General features: G+C 48.6%; 1 protein-coding gene and 1 long non-coding RNA gene across 2 annotated transcripts; both read right to left on the bottom strand.

The window, feature by feature from the left end:
* Positions 1–3,100: 3,100 nt before the first annotated feature.
* LOC125965632 (basic proline-rich protein-like) lies at positions 3,101–9,361 on the bottom strand (the record flags this gene model as incomplete). The annotated part of the gene is given in 10 exon segments (XM_049716156.1): positions 3,101–3,131; positions 3,275–3,450; positions 3,453–3,507; positions 3,567–3,789; positions 3,912–3,953; positions 4,121–4,177; positions 4,308–4,752; positions 5,303–5,557; positions 8,977–9,060; positions 9,311–9,361. Coding segments are annotated over 10 exon segments (1,419 nt in total), but the record flags the coding sequence as incomplete, so codon positions are not given.
* Positions 9,362–13,032: 3,671 nt separating this feature from the next.
* Positions 13,033–27,153, bottom strand: LOC117198701 (uncharacterized). Its single transcript, XR_004479920.2, has 3 exons — positions 26,801–27,153; positions 14,815–15,510; positions 13,033–14,055 (listed from the first exon to the last, which is right to left on the bottom strand). It is a non-coding gene; the product is annotated as an uncharacterized LOC117198701 (long non-coding RNA).
* Positions 27,154–27,178: the final 25 nt, after the last annotated feature.

Genomic DNA, 27,178 nt, shown 5'->3' with positions numbered 1-27,178 from the left:
TCTGAGTCAGAAAAGGATTCATAGAGGAGGAACCACTGAGATTAGGACCGGAAATAAGAGTAGGTATTTACCAGGTAATCAATCAGAATGAGGGCAGCTTTACATATTCCTAAAGATAACTCTATCCCTCTCACCACCATTTTTCTTTTCTTTCTTTCTCCTTTTCTCTCCCCCCCACCCCCATTTCTCCTTTCCTTACTTCCTATCATTTAATAGTTTCTGAGCATCTATATCTCTCTGGAGAGATACAAACAGGCAGACTCAGTTCCCTGACCTCAGGATGTTCCAAGGCACAGACACTAGAGCTCCCAATCTGGAATCACACCCCAGGTTCAAATCCCAGCTCCACCAGTGCTCACTAGCTTTGTGACATATGAAAGGAACTTGACCTCTCTAGGCATCAGCTTCCTCATCCACAAAATGGGGATATTAACAGTACTAACCTCACTGTTCCTTGTGTATGGTAAATATTCAATAAATAGAGCTGTAATTATTATTATTATTTTCAATAAACTATTAAAAGTCATGGGACTAGAAGAGGGAAAGAATGAAGCACAGGATACCAATGTTAATCACAACCATATCCTCTCATATGTCTTCTGATAGTCTTTTATCAACTCCTTTTCGTCTATGTTGATGAAGTAAAATTTGTTTAACTGTCTATGACCATATTCACTTCCTTTTCTCATCACTCAGTTTCCATACATTTTATATCAACTGATGGCTTCAACCTGGCTTCCCAAAATATTTTCTCATGATTTGGGAGAGGCAGGTCAAGGTACCAAAGAGTCCCTGGGAGGTATGAGAGTAGGCTAAGTGCAGAAGATGAAGGTCAGCCTTCTGGGGAGGAGTGTTCCCAGGGAGCAAAGGAGTAGGGCAGAGGCCCACACTCAAATGCTCGCAGAGACCTGGCAGGAAGCAATGTGTGCATCTGGCTGCAGATGCAGTAAGGACTGCATCTAACGTATCTAATAACTGTCTTTTGCTAATATGTGGGGAATAAAGGTCCAGTGTTGATGGAAAGAATGAATCTTTCTTTCCCCCCAAAGTTGAACATCTAGATTTTTATAAGAAATCTAATATTTTAAGGTTAGCAACTAATTTTTAAAAATTAAAAGATGGGCTTCCCTGGTGGCGCAGTGGTTGAGAGTCCGCCTGCCGATGCAGGGGACACGGGTTCATGCCCTGGTCTGGGAAGATCCCACATGCCGCGGAGCGGCTGGGCCCGTGAGCCATGGCCACTGAGCCTGCGCGTCCAGAGCCTGTGCTCTGCAACGGGAGAGGCCACAACAGTGAGAGGCCCGCGTACCGCAAAAAAAAAAAAAAAAAGATTAAAAGAAAACAAGTCTACAGGCATGTTGGAGACAGGAGGTAAGAGGGCAGGGCACAACCTTTAAAAGAATGACATAGCTATTGAGGATATGACATAAAGTGGTTCGAACCCATTAGGCCCAAGATGGTGGCAAGATTCAACTTCCAGTAGACCTTGAGCCTCATTATACACTCGTAATATATTAACATGCTAAATGACACACCCACAGGCACCACGATGGTTCTGAGGCCAACCATAAAAGGCCAAAAAGTGGGTGGTGATCCAGTTCCTAGAAATCTCTACCCCTCCCTCCCAAATAGTTAGAATAATCCTCCTACTCATTAGCCTATGGACTAACTATCCTGTATTTCTTTGGGGTCGCTCTCGCCTTCTGAGAAGGACCACATTCTGTCTATAGAATGTGTATCTCTGATTTCACTTTACTGTGGCTCTGCTCTTGAATTCTTTCCTGCCTGAAGCCAAGGACCTCACTTGACGGCCTGTTCCAGGGACTCATCTGAGACCTGGGGCATGACCATCCTCTTGCACCCTATTTTCCTGCAACCTCTTTACAAAGGTTATTAATAAATTTATTTCTTACCTATCACTTTGCCTCTCACTGAATTCCTTCTGTGCCGAGACATGAAGAACCTGAGCTTCATTAAGTCCTGAGACAAGTTGTGTGGTTTCAGTTGGAAGACTGTGGGTTCGATTCCCAACCGAGGTGTGCGGTTTCAGGCTGAGCCCACCGGCCCATGAGCCTGGACTCTGAGACTGTTCAACGTCCCAGGTGCAGACAGCCTCCCAGTCGTCTACACTGGACTCTGGAAGCCACACAGCTGGTTGTAGAAGCAACAGAACTAGGACAGCGCTGACAAAGCCTGAGTAATTTTGTCGTTGCAGGTTGAATTTAAGCCTATGTTTCTCCGACAGTCTACGTCCCCCTGGTGGCCGACTTCTTGCACCAAGGACTATCACTTACGTGAATTTTGTTTAGTAGTCGCTCGCTCAGGGAAACCTTTACTGCAAAGATAGGAAGTGGGAAGCCAGAACGTGTAGGTTTTGGTTTTGTTTAGGTCTTGGTTTGTTCTTTCCTTGGAGAACTTATTTCTTTCTCTCTTCTCTCCCTGTTCTCTACTTTTTTCATTCTAGCTTTCCCTTGGTGAGCGCCAAGTTCCCAAACTGCAGAAGCCAATTCAGGTGGGTCCCTGACGGGCGACACCCTCGCCCTGGACCTGTCTCTGAGGATCAACTCTTCTTTGCACGAGGATCTGCTTTCAGCTAAGAGTCTGACTGGAGAAAAGCTGATAAACTCACTTCAAGTGTGAATAGCGGCAAAGTCAGCGGCCCAGGGTTTCGAGGTCTAAGAAGGTACTCGAAGTCATCTGTCCCCTCCTGAGGAGGATTTTGCTGTTCTTTAACTTCTTTAACGTCAAAGTCAACTTCCCATCCCTGGAATTGCAGGGCCCTCAGTGGGTGGCAGGGACAGACCTCCAGGTGGCCTGGTCAGGGAGAGAGGGCCCCTACTACTGAGGGTAAAGGCCAGCAAATGGGGCAAAAGGAGACAATTGGCGAATTTAGATAAACGGCAGGAGGGGGTTCCTCTGACTCCTTTTGAAACCTTCCCGTTAACTGGAAATTAAAAAAAGAAAAAAAGGTACTTTAAAAAAGTGACTCAGGTAGGCCTGGAGGAAGCGAGGAGGAGGGAAACAAAGAATGAGAGGGAGAGAAAAGAACCTGAGGAGGGTCGGAGATAGCGAGGCGGGGGGTGGGGGGGCTGGAGGGGGAGGGAGGAGGAGCGGGGGATGGGGGCGGGGGGAGGAGCGGGAGGGGATGGGGGCGGGGGGAGGAGGACGAGCGGTTGGTGGGGGGGTGGGGGAGGGGGGCGGGGAGAAGGGGTGGGGTGTGGGGGGGCAGGGGAGGAGGAGGACGAGGGGGCTGGGGGAGGAGGAGGAGCGGGGGGTGGGGGGTGGGGGAGGAGGAGAAGCAGGGGACGGGGCGGGGGGGAAGAGGAGTGGAGGTGGGGGGGTGGGGGGAGGAGGAGGAGTGGGGGGTGGGGGGCGGGGTGGGAGTTGGAGGAGCGGGGGTGGGGGTGCGGGGGGAGGAGGAGGAGCGGGGGGTGGGGGGGCGGGGTAGCGGGGGGGGTGGGGGTTGGGGGAGGAGGAGGAGTGGGGGGTGGGGGGCAGGGTGGGGGGTGGGGGCAGGGTGGGAGGTGGAGGAGCGGGAGTGGGGGATGGGGGAGGAGCAGAGGGCGGGGTGCGGGGGAGGAGGAGCGGGGTGCGGGGCTGCGGGTAGCGGGGGGGGTGGGGGGCTGGTGGGAGGAGGAGGAGGAGTGGGGTTGGGGGGCCGGGTGGGAGGTGGAGGAGCTGAGGGTGGGGGGCGGGGGGAGGAGGAGGAGCAGGGGTGGGGGCCGGGGGGAGGAGGAGGAGTGGAGGGTGGGGGGGCGGGATTAGGAGGAGCGGGAGGGCGGGGGGAGGAGGAGCGTAGGGCGGGGGCGCCGGGGGAGGACGTGGATCAGGGTGTGGGGGGGTGGGGGGCGGTGGGAGGAGGAGGGGGTTGCGGGGTGGGGGGTGGCGGGAGGAGGAGGGAGTTGGGGGGTGAGGGGTGGGGGGAGGAGGAGGGGGTTGGGGTGGGGGCGGGGGTAGGAGTAGGAGTGGAGGGTGGGGGGCGGGGGAGGAGGAGGAGCAGGGGGGCTGGGGGAGGAGGAGGAGCGCGGGTAGGTGGCGGGGAGGGAGGAGGAGCGGGGTTGGGGGCGGGGGGAGGAGGAGCGGGGGGGTGGAGGGCGGGATTAGGAGGAGGAGCAAGGGGTGGGGGGCGGGGGAGGAGGAGGAGCGGGGGTGGGGGGAGGAGGAGGAGGAGCGGGGGTCAGAGGAGGAGTGTGGGTAGGGGGCGGGGGGAGGAGGAGCGTGGGGGTGGGGGCGCGGGGGGGAGGACGTAGATCGGGGCGTGGGGGGTGGGGGGCGGTGGGAGGAGGAGGAGGGGGTTGGGGTGGTGGGAGGAGGAGGAGGGGGTTGGGGGTGGGGGGTGGGGGGAGGAGGAGGGGGTTGGGGGGCAGGGGGATGAGGAGGAGCGGGAGCGGGAGTGGGGGAAGGAGGAGGAGTGGGGGCGGTGGGAGGAGGAGGGGTTTGGGGGGTGGGAGGAGGAGGAGGAGCGGGATGTGGGGGGGCTGGGGGGAGGAGGAGGAGCGGGGGGTGGGGGCGGGGGGAGGAGGAGCGGGGGGTGGGGGCGGGGGGAGGAGGAGCGGGGGGCGGGGGGAGGAGGAGGAGCGTGGGTAGGTGGCGGGGGGAGGAGGAGCGTGGGGGTGGGGGCGCAGGGGGAGGACGTGGGTCAGGGCGTGGGGGGGTGGGGGCGGGGGGAGGAGGAGCGGGTTGGGGGGCGGGGGGAGGAGGAGCGGGAGTGGGGGGAGGAGGAGGAGCGGGAGCGGGGGCGGGGGGTGAGGGCTGGGGGAGAAGGAGGAGGAGTGGGGGGTGGAGGGCAGGGTGGGAAGTGGAGGAGCGGAAGGTGGGGGGCGGGGGGGAGGAGGAGTGGGGGGTGGGGGGTGGAGGAGGAGTGGAGGACGGGGGTGGGGGAGGAGGAGGAGTGGAGGACGGGGGTGGGGGGAGGAGGAGGAGCGGGGGGTGGGGGGCAGAGGGAGGAGGAGGAGCAGGGGTGGGGGGCAGAGGGAGGAGGAGTGGGGGTGGGGCCGGGGGGAGGAGAAGGAGCGGGGGGGCGGGGGAGGAGGAGGAACGGGAGTGGGGGGCGGGGGGAGGAGAAAGAGCAGGGGGTCGGGGGTCGGGGGAGGAGGAGCAGAGGGCGGGGGGCGGGGGGAGGAGGAGGTGCAGGGGGCTGGGGGGCTGGGGGAGGGGAAGGAGCGGGGGGGGGTGGGGGGTGAGGGGAAGAGTTGGAACGGCGGGGGGGGGGGTGGGGGAATAGGAGGAGCATGGGGCGGGGTAGTAGGGGTGTGGGAGGCTGGGGTAGTTGGAGGGGTGGGGAGGAGGCAAGGGGAGGAGCAAGGGGAGGAGAAGGAGCGGGGGGTGGGGGTGGAGAGGGAGGAGGAGGGGCGGAGGGTGGGGGGAGGAGGAGGAGCAGGGCAGTGGGGGGCCGGGGGAGTAGGAGGAGCACGTGGCGGGGGGCGGGGTGAGGAGGATGGGGGGGTGGGGTGGGAGGTGGAGGAGCGGAGGGTGGGGGGGCAAGGGGAGGAGGAGGAGCAGGGGGTGGGGGTGGAGGAGGAGAGGGAGGAGGAGGAGCGGGAGGTGGGGGCACGGGGGGAGGACGTGGATGGGGGGTTGGGGGGCGGGGGGAGGAGGAGGGGATTGGGGGTTGGGGGCAGGGGGAGGAGGATTGGCGGAGGGCGGGGGGTGGGGGGAGGAGGAGGAGTGGGGGTGGGGGGGCGGGATTAGGAGGAGGAGCGGGGGGGGTGGGGGGCTGTGGGAGGAGGAGCTGAGGGCGGGGGCGCGGGGGGGAGGACGTCGATCAGGGCGTGGGGGGGTGGGGAGCGGTGGGAGGAGGAGGGGGTTGGGGGGAGGAGGAGGAGTGGGGGCGGGGGTCGGGGGGAGGAGGAGCAGCAGGGGAAGGGGGTGGGGGGAGGAGGAGGAGTGGGGGTTGGGGGGTGGGATTAGGAGGAGGAGTGGGGGGTGGGATTAGGAGGAGGAGTGGGGGGTGGGGGGCGGGGGGAGGAGGAGGGGGTGGGGGGCGGGAGGTGGAGGAGCAGGGGGGTGTCGGGGGCTGGGGCAGGAGGAGGAGCGGAAGTCGGGGGGGTGGGGGGAGGAGGTGGATTGGGGCGTGGGGGGTGGGGGGTGGAGAAGGAGCGGGGGGTGGGGGGCGGGGGGCGGGGGGAGGAAGAGGAGCGGGATGTGGGGGGCTGGGGGAGGAGGAGGAGCGGGGGGGCATGGGGAGGAGGAGGAGCGGGGGGCATGGGGAGGAGGAGGAGGGGGTGGGGGGAGGAGGAGGAGCGGGGGGGCGGGGGAGGGGCGGGGGGAGGAGGAGCGGGGGGTGGGGGGCGGGATTAGGAGGAGGAGCGAGGGGTGGGGGGCGGGATTAGGAGGAGGAGCGAGGGGTGGGGGGCTAGGGGAGGAGAAGGAGCGGGGTTGGGGGGCGGGGGGAGGAGGAGGAGCGTGGGTGGGGGGAGGAGCGTGGGTAGGGGTGGGGGGAGGAGGAGGAGCGGGGGGTGGGAGTCGGGGGGAGGAGGAGGAGCAGAGGGCGGGGGGGGGAGTCGGGGGGAGGAGGAGGAGCGGAGGGCGGCGGGGCGGGGGTAGGAGTAGGAGTGGGGGGCGTGGGTTCGAGCCGAGGAGGAGGAGCGGGGTGAGGGGTACGGTGGGGGCGGGGAGGAAGAGGAGCGGGTGGTGGGCAGTTTGGGCTGCAGGGTGGGTGCGGGCTGCGGGTGGACACCTCTCGGACCACTGGCTTCCAGTGCCTTGGGGATGGGGGCGCTGTGGGCGGGGCGAGGACCGCGGGTTCTTACCTGCCTCCGCTTGGAGGCTGAAGCTCAAGTTCGGTGAACATTAAGTCCCTCTCGAGGTGAACCAGGGAGGAGGGAAAGCGAGGCATTTTAGGTCAGTCTTTTCTGTTCATCGGTGGCACCTGCATTGCAAAGACGTAGTGCAGGTTTTCAAGTTTAATAAAACACCTTTTCCTTTAGAAACTGTGGGCGGCGGGGTATGGGGAGGGAAAGGAAACCTTTGGCAGAACGGAGGGATTTGAGAAAGGGGATCTGGGGACCAGCTTCTGTGAGAGAAGTTTCAAACCTAAATGGGAAAATAAAGTTCTTAAACCGTCTTCATCCTTTTTTTTTTTTTTAAGGTGTGGGGCGGGGCCAGGTAGGAACCTTCATTTTCCTTTCTCTTTTCACCAACCAATTAGTAGAAAGCGGCTTATTAGCAGCTGCAGCAGAAGCACTTGCTTCGTATGTAGGCAATGGGATAGGGAGAAAATTAGCTGGAAACTCCCCTTCACCTACATCTCTCCTCATAGGGTCTAGTGAGATCAGTCTGGGACTGCTCAGAGGAAGTTTAAATGATTTGTGAAAAGCCCTGACATCTAGGATAATAAGGTGTTAGTAGTAAGTAAGGAGGAAGCCCGGAGTTGTGAACACGTTAGGAGCAGGTATTGCGGAAGATGGGTCATGAGGACGTCTCACACCAAAGGAAATCATAAGGCAAAGAAAGCGGAAGAGAAACTCACGTTTCCTCTTGATCAGTGGGGGTTAGGTACATTGTCATTTCCAAGTGGAAGATGCCAAAAGTTTAGTGAGAATAATTTTCCTGACAGTTGGGCAGGGAATATGCTATTACAATGAGACTACAGTCAGCTCCAAGGTTGTGACAGTGACCAATAAACTCTTCCCCAGATAGAGTTTTAGGAAATATGTTTAATTACTCCATAAAAGGAATCATCTAAATCATTAAAGACTTAAGTGCCAGAATATTCAGTCCTGCCCAAGTCAAAAATTAACAGCAAGCGACTTTTCAGTTACAAACAGCTACATAGAAGAGGATGACTAAATACTGCATATTCCTTCTCCAAGCTGCTGATCCAATAACCAACATGAAATTTAGTATCTATGATGGCTATTTCACTTTATCCTCTGTGCCTATTGTAATTTCTTAAACATAATAAGGCTCAGTAAATATTTGTGGAATGCACTGTTCAGTTAATCATGTTTACCATATTATATTTATTAAGCTACCTGGAGACAAGCTCTGAGATGTAGAATTTCAGCCACCTTCTCAGCTGACATCGTGTGGGATCTGGACTTTGAAACGAACCTGAGGATGTTAGCGCAGCAAGGAACTTTAGGGTTAGGTGAGTTAACCTATTTGTTTTCACTTGAAAAACAGAGAGGGATGGTAACTTTCCTAAGATCACACAGCCTGTAGAGCTAGGATACAAATGCATCATCTTCTGACTCCTAGTCCTGTCTAGGATGGACACTAGCTCTTAGAGAAAGAGCAGCCTAAAAGACACATAATATTATGGAAGTCGATTTTCATTAGGAGGAAAAGTATCAGGAGAGGCACTGCAGTGGTGTGAGCAGAAGTCCTTTGCAGCCTCTTAGCTCCAGCTCTAGGAGCTCATAAGGGCATTCCATGTGAGTTGGCAATGCCAGAACTCTCAGATCTAGAAATAGCCAGTGCTAATATTAAAGTCTGTTCTTCCTTGTGGTTGTTCATCCTGAAGGCTCTAAGGAATAATTCATCTGTCCTTTTTCTGCATTCCTGTGAAGCAGGCCCTTCTTCATAATAATGAAGTCAAAATCCAGAGTTAAAATTTTAACTAAAAGCCAGGAACCTGAGATTGAAAATGATCTTGTCTTTTTGTCCAAAAAAATACTATCTTTTCATGTGTTTCCTTGTGGGAGCACTGCATGATCAGGGCAAGTAAAACCTGTGAAATAGTCTGGTTTTTCAGGGCACTGTTTGATTTTAGTGTGTGGGAGGGGGCTTTCCATAGAATTTCACCAATGTGTTTGCTTGGAGAAGAGAGTCAGAAGGCCTGGTGAAATTTAAAGTCCTTTAGAAGGAGTCATTAAGGAGAGGAAGTCTGTGAAGAAAAGAAGACAGTCTGAAATCCCCACTAAGAACCTAGTTTTATTTGCTCTGAGCCATTTTATCCTGGCTCTTGTATTGCTGAGTCTGTAAGAAAATGGGCAGAGGATGCAGATGTGTGCTTTACACAGATGTAGTTACTTTCACACCCTTAGCAGGTTCATAATGGCAGGCCTGATATTCATCAGCTAACTCAGCCTTGAGCTTCCTGGTGCCCACACCCACCTGGGGGAGAAGAATGTCACTGACCATCATGAGGAAAAGCATACACACCCACACACCGCTGCTCAGCTCAGCTCAGCGATGGCCATAACTCCCAAGCACACTCGGTGATCCAGCTGGGGAGTGGCCGCATGGCTGCCACACTGTGGCTGACAGTGGGGAGGCTGACAGGTGGCTGCTCTGACCCAACTGAATCAAGCCATCCTCCATCCGTGGTCATCCACACCCTGCTCATAGAGCCACTGTATCCTACCTCCTTGGAAGAAGAGCCCCCAGGACCAGGGCTCTCTCCACACTGCCTCATCTTTGGCAGGGCCTCTGAGTGTGTAGACTAAGCCCCACAGATGGAAGCAAGCCTTCCGGATGTCTCAGGAGACATTTTACCGCATCTGCAAAAAGCTGGCCCCCCAGCTTCAAATGGAGCCCGCCCACATGAAATTGTCGCTCTCTGTGCCGCAGAAAGCAGCTATTGGACCGTATTGGCTGGCTTCCCCGGTGCCTCTGACCGTGTGGGTAGATCTAGGGCTTGGTGTGCCTTCCACAAAATCAGGGTTGCCATCTGTGCTACCTTTTGGCACCTCCAGAGAAGGTGGCTTGACCAAGGAGGTCATGGAGAGGTCCCGATGTGTGCTGGGGCTACTGGAAGCACATGTAAAAGAACCATCTGAACAGCTGTCAGTGCCTTTCAGTAATTCTTTATGTCGTGCTGGTCCTGACCTTCATTTCAGCCAAGTGTTTGTCAGCTGCCCGTGATCCAGCCATAATTCACATGTGTTGGAAGCAAGTCAGCTTTGCCATAGGGGAGATGCAGGCACTCTCTTATCCACTGTCCAAAAAAAGAAACGGGGGCGCCGCAAGGCTTGTCCCAGTGGGTGGTGGAGCGTGCCCTCTCCATCAGGGGCTGACAGCCTGGTTCCAGCAACCCATCACCCCCGAGGACCTGTGTTCCAACAGGCGCTCTTGGCTGGCTGGGGCACTGTGGAGCAGTGTGGCCAGGGTAAGGCATGGGGAAGCAGCGTGTTTCTGTGAGGTGGTCACTGGCTGCTCCTGGCTCCACAATCTGTGTATTGTCTGAGGAGAGGTCCAATGCCCAGAGCTGGACCAGAGCCTCCACCCTCACTATGGCATGGAGCAGAACCAGCCTGCAGAGTGGCAAAGGATGAGGCACAAAGGCAGCTCAGGTTCCAGGTGCATCAAGCCATCAGCTGGCACCTGGCATTCCAGGCCAGGCCAACTCGGGGTGATGACTATCCATCCTGCTTTTTCACTTGAATTCCACCTTCAGAACCTCTTTCTTCTTTCCATGTTAACCCTCCCTCCCTTTTCCATTCCTAAGAATTATTCTGTTGTTGATGTTTGTAACGCTCCAAGGTGTTGTATCTTTTTATAAAGTACCTGGAGAGGGCATGCAGGCTGGTCAGGGGCATGGCTGCTTTATAGCCCAAGCAGTTGATAGTGGCCCATCTATCAACTTTAACTTTCCTGAGCACTGCTTTTATCACCCATAAAGCCATAAACGTTTATCTATCATCTATCTATCTATCTATCTATCTACACTTACACTTGTGCATACAAACCTGCTCTTCTCTGAACCAACTCTGTTCAAAGAATAATCTTTATTGGTTTCCTGCTGCTGCTATGACAAATTGCCACAAACTTAGCCACTTAAAACACAAGTGGGACTTGCAGAAGGCACAGGGGTAACACACTGTGGTCCTCTGGGAGAATGGCAGTTCTGCAGGCTGGAGGGCATGGTGGGAGTGGGAGGGGACGTATGGGGCTGCAGGGGCAGGCAGGGGCCACAGGCCAAGCTAAGGAGGTAGAACGTATTCCTAAGAGCCAAAGGGAATCACTGATGGAATTTAATCAGGGGATGACCTGATCACTTTGGCCTTTAAAAAAGATAACCCTTAGTAGTAAAGAGGGATGAACTGGAGAGGAAGGAGAGGCAGCTGGGGGCAGCAGGACCAGCTAGGAGGTGAGCAGGAATATGCAGGAGGGCTGGAGACTCAACTGTACGGCCATGTGTGCAGAGGGTACTCGATCAGAACACACAGAAACTTCTTCCTTGTTAAGCACCCACCCTCTTCTGGTGGTGACTGGACATGAAATTGCCTCCCTCTGTGCCGCAGAAAGCAGCTGTTGGACCGTATTGGCTGGCTTCCCCGGTGCCTCTGACCATGTGGGCAGATCTAGGGCTTGGTGTGCCTTCCATGACATCGGGGTTTCCATCTGTGCTACCTTTTGGCACCTCCAGAAAAGGTGGCTTGACCTAGAGGAGGTCATGGAGAGGTCCCGATGTGTGCTGGGGCTACTGGAAGCACACGTAAAAGAACTATCTGAACAGCTGTCAGTGCCTTTCAGTAATTTTTTTTTTTTTTTTTTTTTTTTGCGGTACGCGGGCCCCCCACTGTTGTGGCCTCTCCGGTTGCGGAGCGCAGGCTCAGCGGCCATGGCTCACGGGCCCAGCCGCTCCGCGGCATGTGGGATCTTCCCAGACGGGGGCACGAAGCCGTGTCCCCTGCATCAGCAGGTGGACTCTCAACCACTGCGCCACCAGGGAAGCCCCTTTCAGTAATTCTTTATGTCGTGCTGGTCCTAGGACTGCAGCCCAGTAGTTCATTGGACGATGGGGCTGCCCGTTCTCCAGGTTGGGTTAACCTGAGGGATTACAGGGAGAGGTAGTTTCTGCGGCTGCCCTGCCCTTTCCAGCAGTTTTCAGAAGGCAGCCCTCCTCCTGGCCCACTGTCGCCCACCCAGTTGATGCTGAGCTGCAAGAATGAGAGGCAAACCGCGGGCTGGAGTTCTGCAGAGCTGGACAGGAGCCTCGGCTTCCCCATCTTCAGAAATGGAGCTGGACAACCCCCAGACGCAGCTGTAATTTGATTTTGCTGTGTTTACCGCGTGCCCCTCCCCTTTTCCAGTTTTCTCCTTTCCTCACACAACGTCCTAGAAGTGAAAAACCTCACTGGAGGGTGGGTGTGTGTGGAGGGAGGGTGGGAAAGTGGGTGGTGGGGTGTGGGGAGGATTACAGGGTGAAGACTATACCACAGTGAGAAAGCTCTAGGAGTTAAAAAGTGTAACTTAAAAAGAGTTTTCTTACTCTTTTTACCTCCTTTAAGGTTTATCGGTTGGGAGCGGTGGTGGTATGGTAATAGGTGGTTTTTAATATTAACAATGAAAATAAGGCAGAGAAGGAAGCCTTTGTTTTGCTTAGGGGACACTGCTGAGATGCGGCAGGTGTTTATTTACTAATCTGGGGCTCAGAAGGAAGAGGAACAAGCCTAGGCCTGAGCTGTTTCAGGCTTGAAGTGAGAGGAGGGCTGGTCTTGGGGCCCCAGAACCCTAAACAGCTGGAATCAGTGACCAGTGGGGAAGGGTGGCGCTCAAAGCTTGGATCGGGAGAGTAGAAGCACACCTCAGGCCCATGTTTCACTTGCACCTGCCCTCTGCCGAGAGAATACTGCTGGGAACATAGTAGTTGGGGGTCTGTTGAGATTAAGGTAAGCTTTGGGTGGACCCTCAACTTGGACAAGTTCTGAACTGGGAAGCCCATCTCCTAGGACCCCAAGGTCCTGGAATCTCTCCAGGCCTCGACTTCTCTCTCCGTAACATGAGGGAGCCCCACTGAGATCAGGGAGCTCTGGCACCGCCCCACTTCCCGTGTGAAAATGATGTCACTGTGCTTGCTCACTGCAGACCCAGCAGCGTTCTCTGGAGCCTCAGAGAGTCTGGCTGATGATCAGAATCAGTCCCAGGTCCTGGGTGGAGCTGGGTGGCAGGAGAAGGGAAGAGGGAAGGGGCCCTCCTTCTCCTGTCCCTGCCATTCTCAACCTTCTGGAACCACAGAAGGCAGGTGCCTACCTAGAGGTCTGGTCATGACCTCAGTGAGGCCTGGGCTGAGGGGGGAGTTGAACAATGGAGCCAGAGGTTGAGACAGTCAAAGGCACAGAAAGAGAGAAACTCTCCCATGGCTTTACCATCATTTGGTGATAGAGCATCACAGGTAACTGTCTTCCCTTCAGGGAGTTTGAAAATATCCACTAAAACACCTATCCCCATGGATTAGTAGTTGGAGGTGAGCATTATGAGTTATCTGTGTATTCTACTCTCTTTACTATATCACCCTAAATAAGACACCAAGGATGCTTTGAGACCTTAAGGCCTAAAATAGGCTGTATCTGTGCTTACAAAGACTAAAAAAGTTCATACACAAAATGCTTACCATAATATCACACAATTAAGAATGTTCTGGACTTCCCTGGTGGCACAGTGGATAAGAATCCACCTGCCAATGCAGAGGACATGGGTTCGATCCCCGGTCCGGGAAGATCCCACATGTGCGGAGCAACTAAGCCCATGCGCCACAACTACTGAGCCCACGCTCTACAGCACGCATGTCACAACTACTGAGCCCGCACGCCACAACTACGGAAGCCCACATGCCTAGAGCCTGTGCTCGGCAACAAGAGAAGCCACTGCAATGAGAAGCCCATGCACCGCAACAAAGAGTAGCCACCGCTCGCCACAACTAGAGAAAGCCCGCGTGCAGCAACGAAGACCCAACACAGCCAAAAATAAATAAAAATTATATCTTTTAAGAAAAAAAGAAAAGAGAGAATGTTCCAGTGTAGGTTCAGACAGTTAGTTGTCACCCTCAGCCCATTCTGTCCTGAAGAATGGCTACTGCCTCCTGGGGCTGGGTGTAGGTGGACCATTTGGACCAGGACGGCCATGTGGGAATTGTGCTGGTCTCAGTGGCCCTGCAGCCGGGCAGCTGATTCCCAGGCCAGTTCACTGGCCAGGCGCCTGTTCGCTGCCATATCAGTGGCAATCATGGCAACAACAGTCAGGTGGCACCTGAGGGTCAGGCTCTGGGCTGGAGCTGGCGCACTGGCTTACCTGTGCTCTAGGGGGCACTGTAGACACCCCAGGAGCTGATGACGAAGTTTCTCTCTGAGGCTGTTCTCTGTCTGGAGACTGGTCCCCTCTGGACTTCTGTTGGAGGAGAGAGAGAAATACTAGCTGTTCTCCTTATTCCATTTTTTCCAAGCCCCAGTTTTAAGACTGGAAGAGATTACCATGATGCCCCATTATAAAGTACATTGAAGGCAAGAGTCAGTTATAAGCCAGTGGAAGGATCATTGTACTGGGGTTCTAGTGTCAGCCTTAGCATTAACTTGTAGTGTCTGTCACCTTCTGCAAATTACTTTCCCCTGGCTTAGTTTTCTCATCTGTAAAATGTAAGAGTCAAAGATGGTCTCCCAGGGCTTCCCTGGTGGTACAGTGGTTGAGAAGCTGCCTGCTAATGCAGGGGACACGGGTTCGAGCCCTGGTTTGGGAGGATCCCACATGCCGCGGAGTAACTAGGCCCGTGAGCCACAACTACTGAGCCTGCGCGTCTGGAGCCTGTGCTCCGCAACAAGAGAGGCCGCAATAGTGAGAGGCCCCCGCTTGCCGCAACTGGAGAAAGCCCTCGCACAGAAACAAAGACCCAACACAGCAAAAATAAATTAATAAATTAATAAACTCCTACCCCCAACATCTAAAAAAAAAAAAAAAAAAGATGGTCTCCCAGTGTCCTTTCCAGCTTTAACAAGTAGGCTCCAACACCAGCAGTGAAACCATGCTTTCTTAAATTTTTAGGAGCTCCAGGTCCTTTGAGGGGATCTCAACCTGGGTTTTATCACTTGTGACTTCCCTCTCCACCCAGTCCCATGGCATTAGGGCTTTGGTAGAACCCACTTGGCCACTTACCTGGCCCAGTTTCTTAGGCATCCTGGCTAATCTCCATCTCGGTTGTCTTGTTGGTCTGGGTACCAGCCGGGCTTTCAAGTCGGAGGTCATGGGCAGCTCCAACACTTCCATTTCTAGCTTAAACTGATGCTCTGTCTCCATCTTCCACCTCTGGTTCTGGTGCCTCTGCTGCTGCTGCTGCTGAGGAGAGCACTCTTCTGGCCCATCTTTCTGCTAATGACTTTTTTTTTCTTTGCTGGGTCAGCTGGTTGTGGTGGTCAAGATCCCATGGCCGGGTCTGCTCCCTGAGGTGGGCTGGGCTGGTGCACCCAATCCATCTCTTGATCTGCAGCACCCAATCCATCTCTTCATGGAAGGGGCAGTCCTGAGGGGCTGGCCCAGAGCACAGAATAGCCATGTGGGCCTTCTTGTAGGCACCCTGAGGGCCTTGAACTTGATATGACAGTGGTGTGTATACGAGACATATTCCTGCACCGGAAGACACCCGGCCACATCTTCATAGACTGAAGTGTTGAGTTGAATCATCTTCAGGCGCCTCTTGACGGCAGGCTCCTCCATGATGGCAAGCAGGTGTCAGCTCTCTGCTGGGGCCCAGTGGACCCCAGATGGATCGTGCTGTGGTGCCTGGGATGTCCTGCTGGCTCCTGGCCTGGGGGTGTGAGGGCTGAAGCCATCAGTGGAAGTCCTGGACTGGCCCTGTTAAAGAGAAACAGCACCAGACACTTGTTGAAGGCGTAAGACAGATTTTATTCAGACTACTGCAGTAGGGAAGAGAGACCCAAAATAAACTGGGCTCAACTCCAACTAAGACAAAGGTGGCTGAAGTTTTAAAAGGGAGAACAGAGGTAACTAAATGCAGCTATAGGGAAGTGAAAGTGGAGAACAAAAAGAGGCTAGGGAAAACTGTGGGAGCTAAAAAGGGGGCTATGGGGAAATGGAAAATTACAGAAGGGGGTGTGAATGGAAAATAACTGAAAACAGTTTGGCAATGTAGGTTGGGACTATATATATCTTGTGGTTTGGCAGCACTGTATTTTCTTGAGCAAAGACAGCAAGAGGCTGGGGTCCCCTTTAGGGACACAGCCTAGTGCAGGCAGAAGCCAGGCTAAAATTGGTCAATTGCTGGCTGGCCAATGAGGAAGCAGGTGGGGCCAGTCACCCTCCATCACACCGTTTGCACAAACATCTTTGTTGGAAAATCCCTTCAATGGAAATCAAACAGAACAGATCAGCTCCCGCAGCACAGCTAACAGAAATATCTTGCTGGGCCAGACTGCTGTCTCTGCTAAGATACCTCCCACAGCTGTAAGCACCAGCTGACTCCTCTTGAAAAGAGAGGACTGTTAGGGCTGGCTTTGGAAGGCCAAGGCTGGGTGTGCGAAGGCTGTTGGGGGCTCCACACTTCAAGCGGGGACACAGGGGAGGAGGAGCATGAACCCTAGGTGTCAGGAACTGCCACATCCTTTTCTGCTAGCCTCTTGACCATGGCTCCCTGCCGTGGCTCCCACAGTGAGACAAGTCAGTTGCAGGATTCTGTGGTGCTTCTGGGGTCCCCCAAAAAGTTCCCATTTCCAGACTTTGTCCTTAGTCTGTCTCCCTTGTTTTCCTGACAAAGCTCCCCCAGAAGTTAGTTTGAGTGTCCCAGCTTAGGGCTGGAGGAAGAAAAGGCTTCAAGGTTTCAACTTTTTTTTTTTTGCCATTCCTCGCGGCATGCGGGCTCTTAGTTCCCCGACTAGGGATCGAACAGAGCCCCCTGCAGTGGAAGCGCGGAGTCCTAACCCTGACCGCCAGGGAAGTCCCCAAGGTTTCAATTTTTGAACGTCTCAGAGAGGACCCATGAAGGTGGTGAAGCAAGAGGGAAAGGCTTGGAGGGCTTAAACGAGAGGCCAGGAGATAATTTATATAAAAGGTACTGTACGTATCTTTCGCTACCTGAGTTTTTCACTCGGCATTCTCTTGATTAAACTTCTGTATTCCATTATAAGAATAAACCAATTCATTTCTTATTTATTCTATAATAGTTCTTATTCTTTCTATTTACCCAGCTTTTCTTTTTTCCCCCACCTCTTTTCCTGTCTTCTGTGTATCAACAGTGTTTTCTTTATTCCTCTTTTCCTTTTATTGCTTTGGCAGTGATAAATTTTATTTCAATTTTTCTAGTCTTTACCCTTAAATTTTTAACCTAACTGCTTTCAAAATGTCATTCTCCTTCCAAATAAATAAAGACCTTAAAATATTTAACTTTGATCAGCTCTAGCAATTTACCATGTTACTATACCTAAAGTTGTGCTGTATAATATGGTAACCACTAGCTACATGTGGCTACTTAAATTTAAATTAATTGGTGTTAAGTAAAGTTAACAATTCAGTTCCTTGGTTACATAGCCACATTTTAAGTGCTCAGTAGCCACATGTGGCTAATGGCTACCAAACTGAAGTGAGCAGATATAGAATATTTACATCATTGTAGAAGGTCCTATTGGACAATGCTAGTTATTTCCATCTAGTTTTTGCCCCCCTCCAAATTAGTCATTATTATCAGTATTGCTTTTATTTTTTTGTTTTTTTTAATGTATTTATTTTCAAAATTTTTATTGGAGTCTAGTTGATTTACAATGTTGTGTTAGTTTCAGGTGTACAGCAAAGTGAATCAGTTATACATATACATATACCCACTCTTTTTAGATTCTTTGCCCATATAGGCCATTACAGAGTACTGAGTAGAGTTCCCTGTGCTATACAGTAGGTCCTTATTAGTTATCTATTTTATATATAGTAGTGTGTATGTCAATCCCAATATCCCAATTTATCCCTCTCCCCAATACCCCCTGGTAACCATAAGCTTGTTTCCTACATCTGCAACTCTATTTCTATTTTGTAGATAAGTTCATTTGTACCCTTATTGCTTTTTAGATTTGACTTATTTAGATTTGTATTGACTTCTTTAGATTTACTTTTATGTTTACCAGTTTCTTCGCTCACTGTTGTTTTTGCATCCCATTCCTTACTTCTGTATTCAATTTCTTTCTTCCTGAAATGTATCCTTTGGAAGTTGGCTGTGGGCTGAACTGTGTCCCTCCAAAATTCATATCTTGAAGCCCTTGTCCCCAGTTTGACTGTATTTAAAGATAGGGTCTTTAGGAGATAATTATGGTTAAATGAGGTCATATGGGTGAGGCCCTAATCCACTAGGACTTGTGGCCTTATGAGAAGTGTAAGACAGAGAGCTCTTTCTCTCTCTGCACATGCTCAAAGGAAAGGCTATGTGAGGACTCAGCAAGAAGGTGGACATGTGCAAGAAGGTGGAATAGAAAGAATAGAGCTCTCACCAGAAAGCAAACCCTTCCAGATCTTGATCTGGGACTTCCAGCCTCCAGAACTGTGAGAATAAATTTCTGTTGTTTAAGGCATCCAGCCAGTGGTATTTTGCCATGGCAGTCCTAGCAGACAAATACACAGTCCATTCAACAAGGGCCCAAAGTGTTATTCTGAAAGTATTTTGCCTCTTTAGTAATAGTTTAACAAGGTATAGGGACTTCCCTGGTGGCGCAGTGGTTAAGAATCCACCTGCCAATGCAGGGGACACAGGTTCGAGCCCTGGTCTGGGAAGATCCCACATGCCGTGGAGCAACTAAGCCCGTGAGCCATAACTACCGAACCTGCGCTCTAGAGCCCGCACACCTAGAGCCTGTGCTTCATAACAAGAGAAGCCAATACAATTAGAAGCCTGCACACTGCAACAAAGAGTAGCCCCTGCTTGTTGCAACTAGAGAAAAGCCTGCGTGCAGCAACAAAGACACAATGCAGCCAAAAATAAATTAATTAATTAAAAAAAATTGTTTAACAAGGTATAGAATTCTAGGGTTTTTTTGGTTTTTTGTGTTTGGACCTTTGAAAATATTATTCCATTGTTTCTGGCCTTTGTTATTAAAGTTGAGAAATCTGCTGTCAGTCTAAAATGTTCCTCTTTTCTTTGAGATTGCTTTTAATATTTTCCCCATATTTCTGGGTTTCATTACAGTGTGTCTAAGTGAAGGTTTAATTTAATATTCCTTGCTTAGGATCCATTGTGATTTTTTAACCTGAGGATTCTTTGATCAATGTTGGAAAAATTTTAGCTATTATTTCCTTTGTTCTTCTCCATCTGAAATCCCCACTAGATATATTTGAACCTTTTCCTTCTATCATTCATTTCCCTTAACTTCTCTAATATTTTTCATTTTCCCCATTCTGCTGCATATGGCAATTTTCTTAGCTCCGTCTTCTAGTTTACTATTTCTCTTTTCGATGTGTCTCTTCTTTTAACCAGTCTTGATTTATTCTTTCAGTAACTATACTGTTCAATTCTAAATGTTTGATTTGCTCAAATCTACCTTTCCTTCAGGGTCTTGTTGTCTCCTGAGTATTTCTTTACCTTTAAAAAAAATCTCTACTTAATATATTGATTTTAGAATCTAACTGGATTTCTTTGGACTTCAGCTGTCTAGATTATAAAATGAGGCTTTAGACTAAATGACCTCTAAGTTGACTTCCTGCTCTGCAATTCTAGCATACACCCTGATATTCATTTATTTTTAATGAACATTGTTGGCACACTTTGCATTTCCATTAATGAAGGTGGCATTGGAAAGTGGCAGTGAATAAAGGATAATTATTTTAAAAGCCACCTTCCCCAGACCTCTACGGCTCCAAGCCAACACCTTCCATTTTCTCATATCCCCTTCCTGTATTAGCACAGAGAGAAACAGGTGGCTAACCAGATGAACACAGGCCAGGAAGAATATCCATCTGGGTTTGGTTTCAGATCAGAGATATTTTTTGGAGGCTTATCAAAGAATCCAATGAAAGGCTTGGGAAAGAAGTTAACACTAAACCTCTCACCTTCTCATAAATTTTTGTTTTGAGCATTGTAGCACTTAACATATAAAATTAGAGTGTTAATGGTTTTTCTACACTCCTAAAACCAACAGAATAGTGCACGGCTGGAAAAAGGATAACTAACGCTTGTATTTCTTTTTATCTAAAGATTCCCACAACTGAGCTAGAAGAATGTAGGAAGGTACTGGAAGTGAACTGTGGGTATGAGTTGGGGGATGGGGCATGGAGGAGGCGATCTTAGTATATTTCTGTAAAGGGCAGATGAGTGATCAGAACAACCATTTTTGAAGCTTGTATACCAGGGTGCTTCACAAACAGCTTTCAAATTCTGCTCCTATGTTGTCGAATGTTCAGTGAGTAGAGGATGCAATGAGATTCAGTCTTTCCAAACCCTGGCCTCTGGTCTATCAAACTGATTCTAAATGCTGTGGACTGGAACTGTGGGTTTTTAGGCAAATGGCATGGAGCCAATTAAAAGTAATACTTAGCTTGCTTCAAAGAGCACCGGCCCTTCTCCTGCCCACTAGCTGACCACACGCAGTCATGGTGCTTTAATGATTTATTTTCTTTGTTTAGATTTTTAGAATAAACTTGCTTGAGGCATAATTTATATATATTTCACTTTACTAAGGTATAGTTTATATATATCTTGTTTTAAAATTCAACAAGATATAAATTTCCTTCCTTTTCCATACTGTCCTAGAAAACGTTGTGGAACTAAATGTCAGTTGTATTCCTCTCCCAACTACTGGTGTTTTAAGGATACCTGCTTGTCTCTTAAGTTGGTTTTTCTGTGTCTTAACTGCAAAATAATTATTCACTCTAAATAAAGATCATTAGCAACTATATGCTTTTTGTAAGCCCTTGAGGCACTATGTGTGAGGCCTGTGTATGAGAATGTATTTATTCTACATATATGTAATTTCTCACTCTCTCTCCCCGTCATTCCCACTTCCATCCAAATAGCTTTTAGATCTGTCCATTTTTACTCTGGAATGTCTCACTCTCATCCTCTTCTTTCTGTCCCTTCTTTGAATACGCTTTCCAGGCCTCCTTTCTTTTTATCTTATTAAAATAATCATTTCTACACATTCTCTGTCTATAATCTTCCTGATGCACGACTTTAATATTGTCTCTCCTTTGCTCAAAAGCCATCCATGGCTCCCTTTTGCCTACTAGCTCCAGCACAGTCCTTTTACTCTGCTGGTGAGTGTCTTCTACCGTCAGGCCCGATACACCTGATTGCTTCCAGTGCTACCTTGCACCCACCTGTCCCACTGACCCTTCATTCCAGCCACCTCAGTCTCTCCCAAGGAGTTGGTCATTGTTGCCTTTACATTTTGCTTAGAATGTCACTGCTGTCACATTTCCCTAGAGGAAATACTGCCCACCTTTTTTTTTTTTTTTTGCGGTGCGCGGGCCTCTCACTGTTGTGGCCTCTCCCGTTGCGGAGCACAGGCTCCGGACACACAGACTCAGCGGCCATGGCTCACAGGCCCAGCCGCTCCGCGGCATGTGGGATCTTCCCGGACCGGGGCACGAACCCGTGTCCCCTACATCGGCAGGTGGACTCTCAACCACTGCGCTACCAGGGAAGCCCTTGCCCACCTTTTGATCCTCAAATCAAATACTACCCCCTTTCTTTAGCTTCCCCTCATCACTCCTGTGCAAATTTATGCCTGCAGCTTGTACCCCAAGGTGCCTCACAAACATACGCATAAAAATCTGCCATTTTTAATGCATATGGCACCTTGTACCACGCCTAGAACACATGTGCCTTTCCTCATGGTTATTTATGTTTGTGCCTTATTTTCCATACTGGATTGTAAACTTTTCATCTTATTCATCTCCGTATCCCCCTAAGTATCTTGCATACAATAAAATACCAGTAATATTATTTATAGTATGAATAAGTATCAGCATCTCAAAGCTCTGTTGGATGAATAAAGACAGGCATTTTAAATATTTTGAAACTTCAAAATAATGATGTACAGTTTAGTTGAAGGATAAGATAGAATACAAACTGATTATAAATAATATCTAATTCACTGTCTCATACATAGCTCACACATAATTGATTAAATGAATGAATAAACAAATGTTACAAGACACATACAGATGCTAGCCCAACTTTTTTTTTAAATTGAAGTATAGTTGATTTACAATGTAGTGTAATGCTATGCCATCTTAAACTATCCATCGTGTCCAGAGAAAGGTCCCTCTACACCTTAAACGGTAAAACGAAAAAGAAAAACTATAATGTACTAAGGTAAAAATAAAATCCACTGTCTTTTTAACTCAAGTAAAGTATTTTAAAATATAAAATATCTGTTTGCTTAATATTTAAGTAAATTCTACTGAGTCTTTTGGGTTAGATTCTGCATTTGGATCTTAACATACTCATTTGTTCTTAAATGCTATTTGATAAAGACATATAGATTGGGGCCAAATCCTGCCTCTGTCCATTACTGGTATGGGATTCTGGGATCTTCTAAGCTGTAGTCTCCTCACCTGTAAAATGAGGATTAAAAATAACCACATCACAAGGTATTGAAAAGATTAAATAAGATTACATAGTAAAGTACTTAGCATAGTGTCTGGCATAGAGTATATGTTCAATAAATTATTGCTATTATTTCAAGCTAAATCATAAGCTATTTTAAGAGATAGATTTTTATACTCTAAAGCTGTGCTGTCTGATATGGTAGCCACTAGCCACACGTGGTGATCGAGCCCTTGAAATGTAATCAATCTGAATTGGGATGTGGGTAAGTATAAAAATCACACTGAATTTTTAAAAGTCAGTATAAAAAATGCAAAACACCTTATTAATACTTTTAAAACATTGATTACATGTTAAAATGATATTTTAGGTATATTGGGTTAAATAACATATTGCCAAATTAATCTCACCTGTTTCTTTTTACTTTTTAAAATGCAGGTACTAGAAAATTTTAAATTATATATGTGTCTTGCATTATATTTCTGTTGGGCAGTGCTGACCTGAAGTCTCTGGTCAAGGACAGAATTAGGTATATAGGTGCTCAACTAATATTTGATTGGTTGATTTACATGGCTAAATCTCTTCATTTCATCACACTGGCACAGTTAAAAGCTTAAAGGACTATTTTTTTTAAAAACTGCACACAAATCTAGACAGATTTACAGAGTGGAGTTATTAATAGAGAATCTCATATGCTGTATTCACTCAGCAAGTTTTTGGTAATTTCTCCCTGTAAGTCTTTAAGGACTGAAGCAAACCTCTTCAAACAGAGCTTCTGTGAAATTTGTGCAATTAAGAATGGGGATGACCTTTTATTTCTCAATTATACCTCAATAAAACTGAAAAAAGAAAACCCCAAAAGAACGAAGATGACTTTTCAGGGACTAAGAAACCTGGCTGCTGAAATTAACCTTGGCAAATGACAATGAATCAACTATGTTGATTGGCAGGTCAACTATGTTGTCAAATCTAACGGGCAAATCGGATCACTGATGCTCTCTGGTTCCTGGCTTTTCCTGCTCTTTGTAGCATATCTAATCCAAAAGATTACAGGAAGCAAAAGATGGGGCAGAGGCTATGGGGCTCTCCTGTCTTTACCAGACACGCTGGCTAACTCCAGGGACCATTTGGTCTTCTTCCATAATGTTCCTTAAGCATGAAGTAAACGCCTCTGATGGCTTTCAACACTGGCAGAACCTGAGCCAACCAATACTCTATGAATACTCCTTTAGCCAATTTGCAGCAAAGACGGTCTCACTCAAAGAAGTGTGTGAACTGGTTCCGCTGTAAACTTTGGGTGGGAGTCGGAAGGGGGCTTGAATTTGGCTGTTTGAATTGTTCCAGAATGTGCTGGTGTGCTTCCCTCCTTTCTCCCCAACATCTCTTGACCCCTCTCCAAACACTAATTACCACCAACACCACCACTATCACCACCACCAATGGTTAACATTTATTTAGTGCTTACTATATGCCAGACATTTTTCTCAATATTTTCCATCTGCTATGACTTCACTGAATATTCAAACCATTCTTTGAGCTGGATGCTACTTCTGTTCTAATTTTGAAGGTGAGAAAACCGAGGTACAGAGTGGTTAAGAGGGCTTCCACAGTCACACAGCTAGTAAGTAGAGCAGTCAGAAAAAGAAATGGGTCTGCTTGTCTTGGTGCTGTTGACCCTAGCTACAGCATCGGGAGAAGCTTCTGATTGGTCCATATCACAGAAGAAAACAGATCTGCTTGGTCAGGGAAAGCCTGGACCTGTAGGTTATTCCTTAAGCTGCTCTGAAACCTAGAGGTGTAGTTTTTGACCTTCAAAATTTTGTGGTCTTTGAGTTTAATGTCAAAAAGCTATAATGGATTATGGCACTTCCGGAGTGCCTAAAGCTCGGGTTTTGTGTGTTCCAGATATTCCTTTTATTTTTACTTTTATTTATTTTTAAAATTGAAGTATAATTGACTTACAATATTATATTAGTTCAGGTGTACCCCATAGTGATCTGATCATTTTATACATTACAAAATGATCCCCAGGATAAGTCTAGTTACCATCTGTCACCATACAAAGTTATTACAGTATTATTGACTATATTCCCTGTGCTGTTAATACTAGTTATTAATCACAGGTGTTGTGTGAAAAGTTCTGCAACTTACAATATTGTTCATTGGTTTGAACAAAGATATATATCATTTGGTAAGTATAAATAATATTTATTATGGGTTTGTTCTGTGCCTTTGGGACTTTTTGGTCCTTGAGGACATGGAAAACTGTAAGTATTACATATACTCTGCAATCTGTTTTTCACCAGCTTCCTGCATACTTTTGCTCTACAAGGAGTGAGACTGGTTTAGGTCTAGGGTGGAATGAAAAGGGATGCAGAGGAAAAGCAAGAATGTAAGCAGATATGGAAACCATAGATGCCGTGCTTCATCAGGTGACACCTGCTTCTTCATTCTGGTAGAGGAGGGCATTGGCTCCACCGGACTCTATGACATACATATGAATGCCCCTAACTTTTTTCTTTTAGCAACCTGATTGATTGTCCTTTCTGAGCAGTTTTGAGGAGCAGGGAATAACGAAGGAAACACTTTCTCTGCTCAAAGATCTTACGCCCTAATGAAAGGGAGAAATACCAATTAAATATCTGAGTGTCACCAACAAGGACCTACTGTATAGCACAGGGAACTGTGCTCAGTACTCTGTAATAAGCTAAATGGGAAAAGAATTTGAAAAAGAATAGAAACATGTGTATGTATAACTGAATCACTTTGCTGTATACCTGAAACTAACACAACATTGTTAATCAACTATACTCCAATATAAAATAAAAATTTAAAATAAATCTGAATGTCCTTCACAGATGAAGATAAAGACATTAAGGGAAATCAAGTCTTTATCCAGAACCACGGCAGGATGGTTCCATGTGCTGAACTCCACAATTCTAAAAGGAATTGTTGGGAATTCCCTGGCCGTCCAGTGGTTAGGACTCTGTGATTTCACTGCCGGGGGGCCCGGGTTCAATCCCTGATCGGGGAACTAAGATCCTACAAGCCCCATGGCACGGGGTGGGGGGGGGAAGGAATTGTCTTTACAGTTTCCAAATTTGCCATAGGTTCATGGAATGTTACAGATTTTCTAATTTCCTCATCTTTTATATGAGAAAACTAAAGCCCACAGAAAAGTGTGTTAGAGTCAAAGGTTTGGTTTTTATATTTCTACTCCTTTGGACTTTCCATTGGAAATAATTTGATTTCTTGTTTGAACTAAGCTTCCAGGTTCTTTTAGTGTTAATTTCAAGTTGTTTTCAGAGAAGAGAATATTGTCAGCATTACCTTCAATATAGTCACAAAATGACAGTATGATCAAGTGATAATGGTACTCTCAAGTTAATGAGTAATTATCTCTTACTACATAATTGCAAACAGAATCTTCATCTAGAATTCCTTTCTTTCTTTTTTCTTTTTTTTGCCTGTTTATATATATATATATATATATATATATATATATATATATAAAGCAAGCAGGCAGATGACAGCCTTTTTCCTTTGACTAAGGATTGATGTATCTGCCCGCTAGGATGACACACAAAAAATGCTAACTATAAACTGTATAATAACTAAATATATATATACACATACAAATAGAAGGCATATATATTGATATTGTTTAGGCAGCTTATACTTAAAATACTTATCAGGGCACAATGAGTCCTGGAGACCCTCAAACATAATTTAATAATTAGTTGGCCTAAATTTCAAATATAGAATTACCAGGTGTCTAGTCCTGTTCAGTAAAATTAAAAATACATGCAGGGGGCTTCCCTGGTGGCGCAGTGGTTGAGAGTCCGCCTGCCGATGCAGGGGACGTGGGTTCGTGCCCCGGTCCGGGAAGATCCCACATGCCGCGGAGCGGCTGGGCCCGTGAGCCATGGCCGCTGAGGCTGCGCGTCCGGAGCCTGTGCTCCACAACGGGAGAGGCCACAGCAGTGAGAGGCCCGCGTACCGCAAAAAACCAAACAAACAAACAAAAAAACCATTTAGGGACGATGGGACTGCTCCTTACTGTGCACTGGGTGGTTACGGGGGCGTATACATAATAAAAATTCATTGAGCTGTATATGTAAGATTTGTGAATCTTACTGTATATAAATTACACCTCAAAAACAAAGCTAAAAAATCGAAACAGGGCTTCCCTGGTGGCGCAGTGGTTGAGAGTCCGCCTGCCGATGCAGGGGACACGGGTTCGTGCCCCGGTCCGGGAAGATCCCACATGCCGCGGAGCGGCTAGGCCCGTGAGCCAAGGCCTCTGAGCCTGCGCGTCCGGAGCCTGTGCTCCGCAATGGGAGAGGCCGCCAACAGTGTGAGGCCCGCGTACCGTACCGCAAAAAAAAAAAAAAAAGAAAAGAAAAGAAAAGAAAAAAATCGCAATATGCAATTGGTCTTTTATTTATCATTTCAGATTTGCTATATTTTAATTACTAATCGATACTTAAGAGTGGCTTGAAACACCTTTTTTGTTTCTCCTTGTGTTTAAATATCTTTCAATAAACTAAGTTTTTCAAAATGAACTTGTGATCTTCTCATAAGGCGAGAAAACCTTTAACTTACCCGTTGGCAAGTAGGATGGTGTAGTAATTACGTCCAGATTTTCGTTTTTTATGGGGTACTTCAAGCCACGGTATTCAGATGGCAAACGGGTCTCACTGAACCAAAGAACCTCTCCCAAAGATGCTGTGATTCTATTTTCCACCCACAGATTCTCGAAATTCACTTTTTCCCCCTGGATGCCACTAGAGGTTGGTGGTTTGAAAAACATACCTGATTTGAATATATTTTTAAAACGATTTGCCTTTATGTTTTTATTTCCCTGCGTTCTAAACCTCCATGCTCTGACTTCTAGTCTACTTTCAGCCCAATGTCCGGGCTGAGTTTCTTTACTCTGCAGCAGGTCAGGAAACCACAACTTGGAAAAAAAAAACCCTTATA

The sequence above is a fragment of the Orcinus orca genome, chromosome 10 (assembly GCF_937001465.1).
Source record: "Orcinus orca chromosome 10, mOrcOrc1.1, whole genome shotgun sequence".
NCBI lineage: Eukaryota > Metazoa > Chordata > Mammalia > Artiodactyla > Delphinidae > Orcinus > Orcinus orca.
Note: the sequence above shows the minus strand (reverse complement) of the source record. Positions and strands in the feature narration are given on the sequence as shown.